This window comes from Gavia stellata, chromosome 4, assembly GCF_030936135.1.
Source record: "Gavia stellata isolate bGavSte3 chromosome 4, bGavSte3.hap2, whole genome shotgun sequence".
Taxonomy (NCBI): domain Eukaryota; kingdom Metazoa; phylum Chordata; class Aves; order Gaviiformes; family Gaviidae; genus Gavia; species Gavia stellata.
In genome coordinates this window covers 39,012,749-39,030,764 of record NC_082597.1, presented here as the reverse complement: position 1 = coordinate 39,030,764, position 18,016 = coordinate 39,012,749, and the positions used below count along the sequence as shown (strand labels likewise).

The 18,016-nt window shown below is 38.9% G+C and overlaps 1 protein-coding gene across 5 annotated transcripts in view; it reads left to right on the top strand.

The window, feature by feature from the left end:
• Positions 1-18,016, top strand: part of GRIP1 (glutamate receptor interacting protein 1) — a 232,440-nt gene that overhangs the window by 187,977 nt on the left and 26,447 nt on the right. For 2 of the 5 annotated variants that reach the window (XM_059816079.1, XM_059816077.1), the window contains exons 10-15: positions 1,828-1,980; positions 7,170-7,356; positions 8,116-8,261; positions 9,875-9,955; positions 17,068-17,137; positions 17,391-17,536. In XM_059816079.1, coding sequence (XP_059672062.1) covers positions 1,828-1,980; positions 7,170-7,356; positions 8,116-8,261; positions 9,875-9,955; positions 17,068-17,137; positions 17,391-17,536 — 783 coding nt within the window. Of the gene's footprint in view, positions 1-968; positions 1,125-1,824; positions 1,981-7,169; positions 7,357-8,115; positions 8,262-9,874; positions 9,956-17,067; positions 17,138-17,390; positions 17,537-18,016 lie in introns of all 5 variants that reach the window. The other 3 variants (XM_059816078.1, XM_059816076.1, XM_059816075.1) reach the window with 2 other exon arrangements.

Sequence of the window (18,016 nt, the reverse complement as noted above, 5' to 3'; positions counted from 1 at the left end):
GACAGTAGCAAGTTGCCTAGTACAGGTGAACCCCTTGGTGTTTTTAAGAGAAAAATTCACTGAGTAGTTCCCCATTTGAAGTGTTCCTCTACGGTTCAGCAAGGACACGGCCATGCTGAATTTCATGATGACTGGACTGTATTTAATGAAAGTAACGTCAATCATTGTCTTTCAGTATTTGACACATCAGCTGAAATGCTTCCCGTTTTCTTGGTAAATACTGGCCTTCGCTTTTGGCATATCCCAGACTCCCCATACGTAGAAACAGCAATTAAATATGGTCTCTAATTTCATACAGAAAATTATTATTTTAAAGTTTTTAAGATGAAGTTTAAAAAACATTAAAATGCACAACCAACTAATCAATAAGAACTCTAGGTTTTTGTTTTTCTTTATTAACCAGGCTTCAGGATAGAGTTTTTGTGCTGCTGGCCTAGGGAAGTCGTTTATTGCACAGAATAGCATAATGCTAACAATAGATGGTGGCAAAATTAAAATGTCAATGCAATAAATTGAAATGACTGGCAAGTAAACATCTCCATTCTAGACAGTGCTATGTATAGTATCTGGTTGTATTTTTTAATGTAGATGAATGCAAGGAGAGACTTATTAACCTTCAGTTAGTGGTCATACATAGTAACTTAGTATTTTCTAAGAAAGTTTGCAATCTTAGCTCCTAAACCCAGAGGGAGATTAGAAATTGATTCAATACTAATCTTTTTAAAAATAAATACCAGAAAATAAACAAAAAAATATCAGAAGCATTTATTCTGAGAAAAAAATATTACTTCTGTTCCTCAAGTTAGCACCCCCAGTAAGAAGACAAGATCGGGTTATTTATTATTTTATTTAATTTTCAATTTATTTTAATTTTTTTACTTTTTTTTTTGTTTGTGCAATTCAGTTACTTTTCCCTCTTCTCTGGTCCTTTTGTTTTCTGATTTTCCATCATCCCTTCATGCGGGCAGTGAAGGTTCAAAGAAGCAACAGGCAACATACCTGGGATTCGTGTGCCAACAGCCACAGCAGCCTCCTCACCTACCACCATTATAACACCTACCACCCTGACCATTGCAGGATGCCAGCCTTGAAATTCCAGAAAACGCCTCCTCAGAAAAGCCTTCGTAATGTTCCACACTTTTTCCTGCTGACATATTCTCTCCTACTCTTTTCCTTCCTCCTCTTCCCTCCCCTCTTCTTTCACTCATGCTTTTCCCATTTCAGGCACTAAAACCTTTTCAGTTTTATGGATGCTACACTTTTTCTAGCCATGCCAAGGTTATTTCTGACATTTTACGCCTTTTCCTTTCTGTAACAAGGCAACCTTTGTAGACAGGAAAAGGCTTGAAAATTCTCATTGAACCAGGTCTTCAGCCATATGAGTAGACCAGTAGATTTGAGTAGTGTATATAAAGCATGATCTTTGAATGGAAAGCATTGCTTACAAATATTTTGTCAGAAATTACCTACTATGAAAAGGCATTTCTAAAATCGGTGTATTGACATATTGATCTGCATTGGTTCATGGATGTGTGTTGAAAAATTTAATTTAACATGCTTCACCTAAAATAAGCTGTATACTATGAATATGCTTTTTGTATCTACAGTATCTTTGTTAGCTTCCAGCAGGTATTTTCATGAAATGCTGACGTTACTTTTACCTAGGGTCACTCACCTGTGTGGTTTAATATCTTTGTTACTGGAAATGCACAAACCCTTCCTGTGCATCATACACATTGTGTTATTCATTGATGAGTTACAGGCATGTTTTGCACTCTTCCATGAAGACTGAGTGCTGTATGCCAAGTGTTCGATTTCTTACAGCAGCTTTGGTGTCTTCATCCTTCTCTCCTACCTCCATGAGTGCATACAGCCTGAGTTCCCTGAACATGGGGACCTTACCTCGCAGCCTCTACTCCACCAGCCCACGTGGGACAATGATGAGGCGGAGGATGAAAAAGAAGGACTTCAAAAGCTCCTGTAGGTGGTAACAGCATTTGCTCAAAATGTGCAGTGAATGGGTGGAGGAGGGGGAAGATAGAGAAAAAAGGTACGAAGTACCTTAATTAATATATATATACTAGGCAGAAGAGAGAACTATTGCAGTTTCTGTTAGATGTAGGGAAACATCAGCATAAAAATATTTGTCCAGTGCTAAAATGATATGAGTAGAGGCCATGCAGCTTAACTATCTCATCTGAAATATATAAAGCAATGTTTTCTTCAGACACCCCTGGAAGAGTTTGTTACACCATTACTGAAGTGATTTTCAAATTCCTTTTTCAACTTTTCCCAGTTCCATCAGAGAACAGAATTCATAGTTGAATAGTCAAAAAACGATTGCTGGTAAGCTCAACCAACTATCACATTACGGAAGGAGAAGAGCTTGCCACAGTACCTCCCAGGAGGTGGTTTAATGTTTACATCTACACCATAGCCTGTACAGTCATTTTTGTGAGGAAGAGCAACAAATAACAGTGAAGACTAAATAGCCTTGTTTCTGACCATTCTCTGGGTTTCAAAGCATGAATTTCCCAAGCCAGGGTGGATATATTTCAGGCGGTTCCACTTTGCGTATTGCAAAGTATTCACTGGGCCGAAGAGAGTATGGCGATATCAGCGCGTTGTTTCCCAGACTCCATGTAACTGCCATCTCTCCTTTTGGCTTCTCTGTCTTCCTGTGATCCTCAGCAGCTCAGTTGCTCCAGAGCAGGGAAGTGAGAACTGCTCTGTAAATCATCTGCTCTGGCTAATAACGCTCACAGGTCCACTCTGGAAAAACTGAGCTGCTGTGCCTGACAGCACTGCTGCTCTGTATTAAAGGTTTCCCATGGTCATAGCAAAATCAGAGCAAACCAGCAGCCTCCAACCAAGGCCAGTCACTATGGAGTTGAGAGGAAACGTTTGAGAGAGGAACCGAGGTTTTGCTTTCTTGCAGAGATTTTTGTCGCTTGCTTGTTCTTATTTCTTTTGTAAAGCAAATACTTTTACATAACGTTTGCCTGTAAGTGCATTTTTTTATTTTTAATCTGATCAGCCATTTTTCACAGCTCATCTGTTGACGTGTTAGCTTCTAATGCATTCTTTTGGGTCACAGGGAGATAGCGTGTCCATCCATGCTATAGTATCAGTAGGGGTCCAGCTCTTACGTGTCCTCATGTGCACATGAGAAACAGTAGCAATGTTACACTAATACTAATTGATTTGAATAGTAAAACAATGCTGGATGCACAAAATAGTTCTTCGATTGTGCTATATTACAGCTCTTCCATCCAACACAGGACTGTTAATCCTGAAAGCTAATCCTATTATGGATCTTGGAGACAGCTGTTACTTCTTTTATTATATTTTTCAGATATTCTTCCTTCAAGGAAGCCTTGCCCTGCAATTTGCTGTCCTGCAGAGGCTCAAAACAAGGCCAGTGACACTAGATTTAAGTGGGACAGTCATATAAACACTGCAGCCCACCTGAAAGATTCCTCAAGTCAGAAGGCCCTAGGGATGACAGGCTGCTATGATTAAACAAATCGCTAGCTAGGAGGAATTAGGATGAGGCTTTCTTTTGGGGTGTTTTATTATGCATTTGCATTGTGAGGTCTGGATGTAGAGCATTACAAAATATGTGGAACTGGCCCCACCACTGAGTGAGTCTGTGCCTCACTACGAGCAGTGACTATATCAGCAACCCTGAATCAGAGCTGGCTTTGGAGGAATTGGCTGGCCAGCCAGGCTTGCTTGCCCTTTCTGTGAGCTTGCTTTTCAGCCTGTGCAGAGTTCCTTACTGCTGTTGCTAGACTTATACCCGTACTTGTGACTGCAGTAACAGCCAACTTAAGAGACCCACACTGGACTGAATGTGCTACAAGTGACCACGATAGAGAATGACTGGTCCTGTACCCTTCCACCATCCATCGACAGGACTTGGAAAACCCTGCTCTTCTCCCTTTGTGGGAGACCCATGAGAACCAGGTAGCATCGACTGCTGTCCTTTTCACAGAAAAGGAACAGCATGCTCTCTTAATTTTAGTGATTTTTTTTTTTTTTCTTTAATCCAGTTGGATAGTTTGAGAGATTTATTAATGTAACTTTTAATAAATCTTTTAGGATGTCATTTGGGAAGAAAAGGACGTATTGGTGAAGGCTGCTGTAAAGTTTACATTGCCAATTATTTAGGAAAACATGCATAACTTAATGTGATTGTGCCAAAATTCATGATGATGAAGTGTGATTCATGTGATTCATGAAGGGGGTTACAAGACTTTTATGGCCATGATTTTGCAATCATTGCATTAGCTACCCAGATCTTTCCAAACATGTGGCTGTAAAAACTGAAGGCATACCCTGCTGTCACGTGCTTTATTTATGCCACTTGTTTTCCATTTTTATTCTTCCTCTGCTTTTTTTGTTTTTAAAGTATGGTATTCATTGTGGAAACACTTAGATTATTAGTTGGTTAAAGTTTAAATCCTGTAGTATTTTGTAATAGGTCCATATTAGTACTTGAAATTGAGACACAATTTTATACCAACTTACATGATAGTTGCTAGGACTGGATATCTGGTAGAAATTACAGAGGGTCTTAGACGTGCGTGGGTGCTCTTTTCTCAGCACGTCCAAGTTAGCTACTACCAGGAGGAATAGTGAATGTTTTGCAATTTCTCAGGGGTCAGAGCAGGAGACTGCAGGCATAATAATTCATATACATACCTTTAAATACATTTTGCCCTGCTTCTCATATTGCTGCAGGAATAAAAGTAGCAAGTACAAAATCTTCAAATTCAGGATTGTTACTTACATAACTACAGAGCATATAGTAAAGCAGCCCCCAGGACTGTTGCTAAGAGTTGGACGAAAACTATACAAGTATGCTAAAATGTACCCCTAGCAGTAGCAACCAGGGTTCATTGGAACCACATATACATCCATGCCCCCTTTTTAAAGCAATAAGGCTGCTTCTTGGCCTGTAAAACTTCGAATCCATCAAGCAGCCAAAAAAGGCAGTGGTTTTTGCTGCAATTATTGTTGAGTTACAAACCAGCAACAGGCTCTAAGTCAAGGTTTTGGGTACCTGTGACATTTTATAGAGACTTAGCAGATAGCTGTTATTACATGATTTGGAAAGGGTATTTTCATCTCTGCTTTTTTTGTTCCTGTTTCTGTTTCGTTTTCTTTGGGAGTAGGAGTAGTTCCTAAATGTCACTTTTAAGTGTCCACATCATCAAAATATTTAGCAGGGTGAGTTTTAAATCCCACAAATAATAACTTAATTTCCCAACGTGAATTAAAACCTTAGCTGTCCTGAAAGCTGAAATAAATGTTGTAAGACCTGATAGGTTCCTGGTAGGGTATTAGAAAAATAGTGAGAAAGTTACAGTGTCAGCTAGATGCCTGCTGCAGAGGAGGAATGGACACATAAGTGATGGGAAACAAAGACGCGGCTAACAAGTAATAATGGAACTTTTCTGAGCTTGGATGCCCTAAATTTAGACATTTCCAGAAGGTGCATTAGGGGATCCGGTATTATATTAACGCTGAATTTAACTGGTTTAGTCATATTTTAGCCTGTGCAGTGCTGAGGGCACCTATTTCTCGCGTGCTAAAGCTGGTGGCCACTTCTAAGAACAGATTATTAGTATTTGCATTTGGGTATGAGCATGTCTTAGTGCAGATAAAAGAAACGCTAAGAAGTCTATTGAATAAGTGAAATAATACACAATTCTTACAATGGAAAGTGAACACAAGATATGAGTGAGAATTCACAGTAATTTAGAAAAGATGGTTTTAGAGTTGAAAGGAGCTTTGCTGAGAGAAAACAGAAACTCATGAGGTTCTTTGCAAGTGAAACTTTTGCAACAGAATTGCGTTCACCAACTGTGCCACATAAATCAGATTTTATACTAACTATTTCAGAGCACAAGTCTAATGCTTGTAGCTTCAAGGTGCAGGGAAATACTTCTACAACCCCTGACAACTTTGTACAGCTATGCTAATATTATCTATAATGTAAAAACAATAATTAATTTTTTTCCATGTCTAAGAAAAAAAAAATCCACACTTAAACAATCCCTCAGATAAACTATGAACTAAACTATCCCTCAGATAAACCTTGAACTTTTATCTAATTCTTAGTAGTTACTGCAGGCAGAAATGGGTCTTGAAGGAAATTATAGGTGGAGAGATAATAGCATAGATTTATAACATGAAAGCATTCAGAATCCTTGGCATTGGAGGATTATCATTACAATACCATACCATTACTTTACTGGTCTGAACAGGAATTGAAAAACTCTAGCTTTCTGTGTATCACATAATGAACAACAGTAGTCTGTCACTGGGGGAATTCAAAAAATGATGCAATAGACCCTTAGGCAGAGATCAAGAACCAAAGGTGCAGTCTCCTCCTTTCATAGGTAATTGCATTGAATCTCAACGTTGGTTTTATCTTGATTTGTTCTGTAATGCAGCCTCTTCAGAACAAGAATGAGAACTGAGAGAGGGAGTAAAACAGGAGTAGATAAGTAGCTGGCTGTGTTTCTCACAGAAGGGTTCCTCAATTCCTTTGAGAGACCCCAAAGAACTTTTTTTCTCACAATCTCTTGAGATATACTGGTTGCTAAAACAGAGGGGTTCGTTCAACATACACTACCCTGTTAGCCTGACAAATTGCTGATGTGTAGTAAACATGTACTAAAAATAAATAATAAGGAAGGCATCCTTATTTCTTGCAAGCAAGCCTGGGACATGTGCTTTGTTGCTAACAACAATGCATTGCTGTCAGATGTTCAAAAGAGCCTGTGGGAATTGGCCTGAATAACAGCTGGGTTTGCACCTCCTGTTCCCTTAGCTCCTGTGAAAATTCTGCTCATCCACACCTCAAACCTAACGCAAACAGAATTCAAGGATGTTCCGAGATTTTTGGGGTGGGCGTGTCAAACATTTATTTTACTCAGTACAAGAACTATCATTTTGCATTCTAACATACAAACAGAAGTTTTCTATTCTCTTATATGTCATAACTGTTTATACATAATTTATAAACTTTAGCCTAAATTGACTTGAAAAGAGATGTTTCGTTGACTAGATTTATTGTACAAATCAATTTTCTCAAAGAGCAATGAAATTTCTGCTGTGTATGAATGTCTTTCCTCCTGATCTGCTCTGTTTTATAGTGTCTTTAGCCTCTAGCACTGTTGGTTTGGCTGGGCAGGTCGTCCATACAGAAACCACAGAAGTAGTGCTGACAGCTGACCCCGTAGTAGGGTTTGGGATACAGCTCCAGGGTAGCGTGTTTGCTACTGAGACCTTGTCTTCTCCACCCCTCATTTCCTATATTGAGTCTGACAGTCCAGCGGAAAGGTGAGGTTCTTTCAGATGACTGCTAAGTACGTTTTGGTGAGCATTCCTCGGGGTACTTCGGGCTTGTTGCTTTTGATTTGTGATAAATTGCAGGGCTTTGCTCAATGGAAGTGTGGCGAGTAATAAACTGTCTGTTCTGACAATGATATTTCATATGCTTGATCAACTATAAGAATGACAAGCACCACTGTTTTTATCATCCAGAGTCCTTCAGCAGGAGACTGGAAGCTATATTCATGCAAAAGGAAAAAAAAAAAAAAAGAAACATCACTGAAGTCAAAATAGTAATAATTCAGCGTGCCATGGGGGGAGGCTGTATCCAGCTCTGTTCAGTTTTGGTACAGAACCAAATCTTAGGGAATACCAGAATTTTGACTTACTAATGATTTCATTGCAGCATCGCAATTGCATTTTTACGCTTAAGTATGTCTTTAATCGTGGTATGAGAACAATAGTAGTTGCACAGGCAAGTACTAGCTGCCATTGCAGCGCTACAACACCTGTAGCACAGACTCAGAAGCTATGTCCATGGATGGCGTGGAAGCATGAAGGCTGTGCCCCTCTTTCTGGGCCTCATACTGGGCATGCTTGATAGTGTCTTGGTGCAAAGGGGCAGCAGCAGCTTCTGTCTCCCTCTGTGCCTGGGTAGACTGTTGAGCTGCCATGCCACACGTCTTCAAGGTTAGGTTGAATGTGTTTGATATTGCTGGTTCTGGTAACATGCACATCTGGTGATTGTTTGTATCATTGTGTACCAAGGTGTGGGGTGCTGCAAATAGGAGACAGAATAGTGGCAATAAACGGTATCCCGACAGAAGACAGCACATTTGATGAGGCCAATCAACTGCTGAGAGACTCCTCTATCACCAACAAGGTCACTTTGGAAATAGAATTTGATGTTGCAGGTATGAATGTACTGTTATTCTGTCTTGCAAGAGAAGTGAAGGAATAAATCCCAAGTACATTGCAACTGTTAGGGATCCAAGGTGGAGACTTTCTTCTCACATACACCATTCACTTTTCAAGTGACCTATTTGAAATGTGTGTCTTTTTGTACAGCTTTCTCATTTCACGTAGCCCTGCGGCATGCTTCAGAACACAAATAGAAATTACAAGTCCCGTAGTAAGATCTGGTGACAGTCCCTCCTCTGAGTTATTTCTGGACGTTTTTCTGCCCTGAGATAGAAATATTCTGCTGAGCTGAGACAAATCCTCTACAGGCCAGCTAATGAAATGTCTTATTAGACAGAAAAGTATTATAAAAGGGTGGATAAGCAGAAAACCTTGAAGAGTTTCACTTACAGTATCTCAAACCAACAATCTAAATGAAATAATAGAACGTGAATTGATAAAAACCAGAAAAATAATTGTTAATGTAGCTGGTGAGTCTTTATTATTACTAATGGCTTTCCTGTCTTCTGTAATGTGTTTAAGCATACAGAATACATCTATAAAATCACAAATTGTGTAAATCAAACAAGTACACGTTGTATATATGCACTACCCCACTATGTAAATAGTAAAAACTTTTAAGACTTCTGTGTTCATCTGACAGTAGCTCCTCTGAAGTCATGACAATGTCAGATGTGCTGTATTTTGCATAGTGTAATTATTGTTAATGGTATTATAAATAATGATGTCAAAAGCAGGCTAAAGGTTCCTGGTGTAATTCTGTACAGTCTTCTAGCATGCATGCATCTAGTATAATGTTAAAAAAAGCACCAAATACAGTATATGCATTCATATACACAGGAAATGAAATATTAAAAAATAAGAAAAATTAATAATGAGAAGTTATTTAAATACAACTGAAGTCATGTGTTTCAGTTGCTGGACTTGTTTGTGCTTCTCCCATTTGCTCCATGACAGCAGACTCATACTTATGGTTAGACTCTCCTGCCACGTGTATGTTTATATGTTTCCACAGCTGTGATTTCAGTTGCTCCTTTTCAGGCCAAGGCCACAGCTTTTGCTGACAGTGATGCCCAAGTCAGGATTCAAATACAGTGCTGTGTGTTCAAATGTTTTTCACCTCAGTCAGCTCCAGGCGCTTCTCAGTTAGTGGTATTTTGATTCCTTTTCTTCCTAGTAGATGTAAAATCCATGGCAGTTACCTTTGCGGACACTTAAAAATGTGTTAGACCTACAGCAACAAAGGCCTGAAATCCTTAAGACTTGATCTGCTGTCCTTTTAATTAAAATTTATCTGCCAGCACGAAAATTTTCACATGTGCTCACAGAAATTGCATACGAGCTAAAAACCTGCAGTCTCAGCTGGCTGCTGGCCCACGCAATCTCCATAAATTCAGTTAAACTTTAAAAAAAATTGAGTTACCGTGAAATTACCAATAGAGGTATAAATCATACTTCATATGTCCTACTTTCTTCACTTCAGCACCTGTGTTTCATCCGTGGCTTGTGATGCTGATGTGATTTCATCAACTTACACGTATAGTTCCATGCACTTGAAATTGCTGTGCCTTATAAATTATCTAACATTTTAAATATTTTTTTATAGAATCAGTTATACCAAGCAGTGGAACATTTCATGTAAAACTACCAAAGAAGCATAATGTGGAACTTGGCATCACCATAAGTTGTAAGTGACAGTGCTTATTTTTAAGACCACGTTTATGGGTTAATCTGCCAATAGTAGGTCCTGTAGCTGTAGACTCATACTTGTTTTACTATAAACTTCTTTTTCCTTTTTCTAGAAAGGGATGATTAGCAGTGCTCTGATGAAATATTATTCCGTAACAGATTTATAAACCCCTTCTAGCAGTTAAAGAAGCCAGAAGTTTGCCAGGCCTAAAGCTTGACCTATTCCTTCATGCGTAGTACATACTTAACTCCCAGTAAAGTTATTTTAAAAAAAAATAAAAAGAAAAAAGAAGTCAGTAGAATTAGGCCCATGCAAAAGTATTTCCGTAGCTAGGGAAGTTTAAAGCAAAGTTTATCGTGGTCTCTCACAGGCTCTTGAACAGAACCCCACTGAACTTAAGGGTTCTCACAGGCATGAGAATCCATATACATGGTGTTATTTTCTGCTTCAGAACCCAGTGCCTGAAGATGCATCCTCAATCTGTAAAACTAGTGGGCAGTCCTAAATGTGCAGGTCACATAGCAAAATCCCCTTTCGTTGTCAGACACTGGAACGGGCTGCCCAGGGAGCTGGTGGAGTCACCATCCCTGGAGGTATTTAAAAGACGTGTGGATGAGGTGCTTAGGGACATGGTTTAGTGGTGGACTTAGCAGGGTTAGGTTAACGGTTGGACTTGATGATCTTAAAGGTCTTTTCCAGGCTAAGCGATTCTATGATTCACTAGAGATTTCAGAGATTGCTAAAGAAGATAACAACGGTGTGCATTAGCCTATTTCTCAAAAAGTATTTGTTACTATTGTTTGAAATCAAAGTGGTTTTATACTTAGTTATTTTGGGAGCAGACAGTAAACACTGTGTTAGGACTGAATTTTGACCAGGTAAACTCCAGCATACTGAGTTCAGCCCTTGGCGGAAGGAAGAACAATCCATATCAAAGTTAGTGGGCTTGTGTTTAACGTACTTTATGACAGTGCAGAATCTCGTCTCACTGGAATTAACATTCCTTTACGGTTGTGGCCTTTCTTAGACTGTTAGTCTTTCTTTGGAATTATTCATGTGTCTTGGGGGAAGATTGTGCTTTGACTTATATTCTCAAAGCTTTTACCAGCACAATGGAATAAGGTTAATCAAAAGTACAGCAGGGAACTCAGTGCTAAGAATTACATCTGAGAACAAATTAGAGACACTGCAGGCCTGTTTGTTTGGGTTGCACACTTGAATGAGTAATTTTTGGACTCTGTAAGATGTGATATGATGCTTTAAGCGAAATCATAGGTCTACATGTATTTGTGCAAATGAAAATATGGTGAAATGAGAAAACCTGGAGAGAGGCGGTTCAATTTAAATGTTATTCTTAAGATTGGTGATGGTTTGTAGGGTTATTGCAAGAATACTCTCTTCCTCATAATTTGATATGTGTTGTTTTTGGAATTCAGACATCTTGTAATTTTTTTCTGTCTGTAGGAGTCAACTTTGAGTGGAAAGCTAATGTTCTTGGGATTTAGTATTTAGCACTCTTCCAAACTTTGCATACCTTCCTGACTTGGAACTTAATTCCAAAAGCTAGTGCTTTATAAAATTAGTGCTTTATATAATCAAAGCAACATCAAAGCTTTTCTGAGTATACTGCAGTATCTTTAATATTTAAATTAAATTATCTGTAATGTATAATAATCCCACTTATTAGTAGTATTTAATGCATATGAAATATGCCTAGGATTAATTCTTTGTTTGATTTTAAAGGATTTCTACTAACAACAGAAAGTTTGTAAATTTGCTTGGTAGAAGTCTTGAATTGCTGCGTTTCGTGCTTGCTTTTCAGTGCTTTGCTCTGTTCTACCTAATTAACTCCTAAATGAGGCAGTGTGATTTGAAGAACTTGAGTGTTTTATATTCATTTTGTCAAATTTTTGTCAAGGCACTTTAGCACATTAGCATGCCATTTTATTACTGATATTGTCAGAAAGCTATATGATTTCTTTTAAAAACCAAATGCAATACTAAGGGAAACTGGGCGGAGTTGGTATGACCAGGCTTAAACAGGGGTGGTACAGGAGATCAGGTTTATTCACTTTTGGGCTTGATCTATTTAAGCGCTAAAGACCCATTTCATCCTCTCTCTTTTCAAGGTAGTGGAGTTAATAGTGAGTGAGAAAATGCCATCTCTATAAAAACATTACAGAGATCATCTGTCTTGTGTTCCATATCCCCAGTTTAGTTTGGGATAAAGTCAGGAAATGACCAACACAGACAAGACAGACACATTTTGTCAGAAGGGAATTGTAAGCCTCACCTCAGGTTGGTACCTGAACATATGCCTGATTTTAAGTCCAAGCGTTATTCTAAGTCAGCTGTTAGGAGGCTGGCAACCTGGAAGAAGAATTTATTTCTCTTTGTTTGTGTTGTTTTTCTTGTCAACAAACACCAAATGTGCCTGCCTGGAGTTACAGCCAGGTACTTGAAGGCATATCCGAGGTGACACACAACACTAAAGACAGTTAAGCTAGTTCACGGTCTTTGGAAAACATGACATGTAATAGGGGAAGAGACTAAGCTTCTCTTAGTTTCAGACTTATTCATGCAAGAAAAAAGGCAGAACCAAAATAATTCAAAAACCCCTTAGATAGCAGAAACCCCTAGAAAGTAAGACAGAAGAAAGTGTCATGAGCATCATTGTTGATGTTAATCCATGGCACTGAGTTTTGGATTGTGAATGTCTGTTACCTTGCAGTATACTGGCCTTGCCCATTGCTGCCTTCATACACATACTGGACTTCTATCATCTTATCATCCTTCCCTTATCCCAGCAATATCTGTCTAATCTTCCCATTAATAGCTACTTACACTCAATAAAGAGCCTATTTCATAGTTTGCAAATATAAGTGACTATGTATTTCATGCTTCAGCTGCCATCATTTTCACCCCCAGTTACCTGGTTGGAGCAATTAGAATGTCTCAGTTCTTAAAATTACATCATCCAAATGTGATTATGCTTTTCTAACAGAACCATCCCCTAGAAGGATGGCTTTCAAGTAGATCTAGTAGTGTTCAAATCTGTTTCAATTTATTTGCCAGTGACATTGATTTTAGACCATGTAATAGAATACAGATTTTTTGGTTTTTTTAAAGATAAATTTTTGTGCTGCTGGCTACTTTATCATAGAGTAATATTTTTTAAATACATTGAATGATGTCCAAGAAAATTACTTACTAGTACAGCCTGGTAATTGTAGTTAACAGCTCTTTTTTTTCCCTTTTCTTTCTTTCTTAAGTAAGATTCTGATATCCTTACTGGTAATGAACTGCAGCACCTTGCTTCATAAATAATCTCTCAGAACCTAATGGGACTACTCAAGGAATAAGAAGCTGCAAAGCTGGTAAGAATATCAGAATCTCACCCAAACTATCATCAGTTTTTCAAAGTCATTTTGACTAGCAACTATACTGTAGTCTGCTTTATTGCTTTCATAGTTCATCAGAAACAAGCTTTGTAAATATCTACAGATACTTAGCATTGACTATGAGAATTTACTTTCTAAAGCATGTTTCAGTATATTTTGGGATTTCACCTAGCAAACTCAACTTCATTTGGAATGTTACAAGTAATTATTTTCAAGACAGGGCCTGAAGAATCAGCAGGTTACTCAGCTGCTCCATATGAATCAATACTTAAGGCACAAAAGAGCTGCATCAGTCTAATTTTAAAAAGCTCTATTGTTTGGGATTTTTTTAACCTAATAGAACAGCTGGTCTACAAAACTGACAACACTTCACTGAACTTGCTTTCGAGTAGTGGGGGGTAGGCAGGGGAAGTGTGTCTTTCCTAGTAGAAGTAGGGTAGAGGCCTGGGACTGAGATCTAGGATCGTAGAGTAATTTAAAGAGAGAAATTTCTGAAGAACAGCCTTCCAGCTGTGAGACCTAAATTTAGCATCTGTACAACTTTATGCATTCTTCAGTCCACTTGTAGTTCATCATACGGACCATGTAAGGTCTCACAAGAGCTCAGCAGTAGGTAGACTAACAGCTGGACCAGGGAGGAGAAAAGGTGAGGTCTTTGGTGGACAAGGAGAGCAAATGAGTGGAGAGCCGTAACAGCCAATGAGGAGAGAGACTGAGGTGTGATCAGGTGTAGTAGAAGCTGGGACTTGAACAAGAAGGCTGGACACAGGTGAGTGGTAAAGTGCGGAGAAAGAAGATGTGACAAGGAGCTGTTATGCTTGGGGGAGGGGGAAATACCATCAGGGTGGTACATGCATATACATGCATGTGCCCACTCAGTCTCTGAAGCAGAGATTGCAAGGAAAGAGAGAACTGTGCAAAGTGGACCTGACATGGATTTGGGGGCAGAGGCTAACTGTAGAAGGGACTGGAGCCCACTCCCTTCCAAAAACTACATCTCAGCGAATTTGACAGCATTTCTAGCAGCAGTAAATGCTGGAGAAGTATCTCTCATCTTCCTTCCCGACCCCATGCCATGTGATTGTCACCTGGATCTGCGTAGTGAGTCTCAAGTATTGATGCCTGTTTGTGCTCTTGATAATATTTGATAGAGATTTTTTTTAATTGCTTCTTAAAAACAAAAATAATTCTTAAATGCAACATAAAAATGGAGACTTAAGGCTGTACAGTGCCACTTCAAACTTACGTTAATTCATGAGGATATCTTTTTTAATTAAGTGGTCAGATACTACTTTCTCACTGTGACTCTTGCTTCTCTGCTGTCTGGGGAGAGATGGAACAGTGGTGTGTATCAAAGGGGATGGAGGCTGCATAATGAATGAGGTGGAGGATTGCAGAAAGAAAGAGGAGGTGATCTCATGACCAAGATGGTTTAATGCTATCCTGGAGAAATTATTTTTTTTCCTTTTCCCTGCAATAGAGTTGTGCTGAGATGCTAGTCATTTCATGGCGGGGGAAAGAGAGAGAGATTTTCTACAAGTGGCTGCTTGATTTTCTGGGGAAACTGTTGAGATCCTGGGGTCACACTTGCAGAAATGCTGAGCACCTGCAGCTGTTGCTGAAAATGCCAGTCATTGTGCTTTGGACACAGAAGCTGTTATATACTACAAACTATTGTGAGAAACAATGGCATGGATATGTCAAATTGCGCACTGAAAATTGTCATATGTTCCTATGTTTCCTTTCCTCATCTGTAAAATCAGGATAATGGTACTCAATACTCTTGCTGGGGACAGCATCTGTTCACTAGTGTTTGGGAGGCAATCTTAGGCTGTGGTGATGTGGAGCACAACAGTTCAGGAGGAAATTAATGATTTTATCTCTGCAATGCAACTTGAATAGTTTGTAGCAAGTATGTCATGAGAATTGAACAAAAGTGTTGTGTAGCTGCTTATTACGGGTTTGCCAGCATCGGGGGATTCATTTCATACTGAGCTGTGTTTGCTCCCTACAGAAAGGCTTTCATCCACCAGACACAACTAACAGTCCCGGATAACTGACAAAATACTGCTGGTTCACACTTACTCAGTTTGAAACTGTAGTAACTTGATGTGCAATATTGTACCCTTTGCATCCACATGTATTCTGTGGCTTTGCACTTTGAGCTGTGCTCTTTCCCCTTTTTTGATTCCTTCTCTCTTCTTTTTGGAAACAATAATGGACTATTTTCTTTAGTACTGGTAATTTTTATGAAAGCAGTTTCATAAAAACTATCTCAATACTCAAATCTCAAAGTGCAGGCATTGTACAGTGGGTGGCATATAACCTCAGAGGGAACCCAGAGGATAAAAACATAGAATTCAAAAATAATTTTTAAAGTTCACCCAAGTGATACTTTAAAGTTTTAACAAGATACTAATTGGTAAAACACACCCAAAGTATTCGAGTAAATCATGGAACTGTCATAGAAGATATAGTTAACCCATGCATGAAAGTATGAGAAACAAGCTATGAAAATTATACATCCGGCAAAAAGTTAATTGCTGTTCTCTGAATTGCAACATACGCATTTCCTGAAAGCATGCTGGTTTAGACAAGTTTCTAAAAAGTCTTGAAAGTCTTTGTACCTTTGTCTTCTGGACTTTCAAGACACTGCATTTGAAATACGGCTCTTTAGCAGTTATTAAACAGTTCCTTTGACATTCAAAGGCTTTCTCAGCCAGGGCAGCCAAGGTTAACAAGATCCGTTAGAATATTATGTGGGAAATGTCATTATTAATACACGTGGTTGCTGTAGGTGAAGATCTGTCATTTTCCATCAAAGAGAAAAATCATGAGCTGCTACAGTAACTGACATCAGGATTTTGTAGGTGATCCTCCAATATGGGTAGCTTTTTGGGTGATTGTCACTTAGGCATTGGAGTCTAATAGAGAAGTACCTCTGTGAACCGATGCAGAGGCCACATTACACAGAGCAGAAATGGCCTGGGGCAGTTGAAGAGCCCTACATGTGCAAAAACCATTAGCTCCTTCAGGAGAACTGAGAGCCTTATACCACATGGCAATGTTTTGATATCAGCACACTTCTTTAACAACAGTCCCAAAAGTCAGTCTGCATTCACCACATGGACTACCTCCTGGCCAGAGCAGCTGTAGGTGGTATACTTCCCAATGGCAGAGAGCAGGTGCCACACCAGTCTCTAAAAATTTATCTTTCGTCACGCTCAAGTTCTGAGCCCACTGCTTACCGTATCAGATCTTCAGTGCAGTCTTCTGTCAGCAAATGGATGAAGCCTCGAAAACAATGCACTCAGTGAAGCTGCTCCAAGAAACAGTCCTCTGGAAGCAGTCAATAATTGTCGTTGTCTTCTCCTGGGGTAGTTAACTGCTTCCCATGCAACCAGAAGCCAAGCGAAATTGCTAAGCAGCATTGTGAATGGCTTGCACAACTGGCCAAGGGAAACTTGTCAAATACTTTTGCACAAGTCAGTAAAGAAAAGCACTGACTGGCATTGTAGACCAGAGCATCCTTTTAACCATGATGGACAGATAGCAAATAATAATTTGCTATTTAAGGTAAACAGCAAATAATAATTTGCTATTATTTAAGGTAAATAATGTGTATGAAATATTGATTTGTGGACAGAATTAGCCCATCTGCATCTCTAGAAATAAAAAACAGGTACTTGTATGTATTCTTTATTACAGCTCCATCCAGTAGAAAACCAGGAGACCCTCTGGTTATTTCTGATATCAAGAAAGGAAGTGTTGCTCACAGGTAAGACATTAAAGCTCCCCGTGAAAATCTGTTTCCATTGTGTAGCCAGCCAGACTCAAGTTAAACAGCAGGAGCATGTAAGAGACTTGTGCTTTTATTTTGTAAACAGTAGTTACAAAAGAAATGTCCAGCGTATTAAGAAATAGTTGTTTTTTAAAAATCCATCTCGTTTGTATAATGATGTTCATAGCTTCTAAGATACCTTGCTTTAATGTTACTAGAACTTCATGTAAGCTTGTTTGCTTGTTCACAGAACTGGGACGCTCGAACTGGGTGATAAATTGCTTGCAATAGATAACATTCGACTTGACAATTGCTCAATGGAAGATGCTGTTCAGATCCTTCAGCACTGTGAGGATCTTGTAAAGTTAAAGATCCGCAAAGATGAAGATAATTCCGGTATTAGCAATGAGCCTGTTGCAGATTCTTGTGTATTTTCAGGATGTTTAGAACACAGGGTTATTCTTTTGCATTTAAATTTTAGTGAAATGTTTTTTCTAAACATGGCTGATTTATGCTAATGCTAATCAGAAAATGTCAAACTAGAAAGAATTTTAATGGTATATAAAGTTCTGAATTTTCTCAGTGGCTATATTGCCTGCAGGAGCTGCACTGCAAAATGAAGTCTTCAGTTTCCCCTCAGATGCAGCCATATAAGGTTTATCTTTGTCTTATCAGCATATTGAGATTTTCTCTGCTTTTAAGATTGGAATCATGGTTAGCAGAGCATGGATCCGTAGGCCTCAGTTCTCCAGCAGAGTGGTGAAGTGCATGCTTTACCCATAAACCTACAAACTTGGCTTCAGTATGACTGTTCACATGCTTAAAGGTAAGTAGTACTTTACATGCTGTGCTGGTTGGCTGATGGAGCTGCCATGT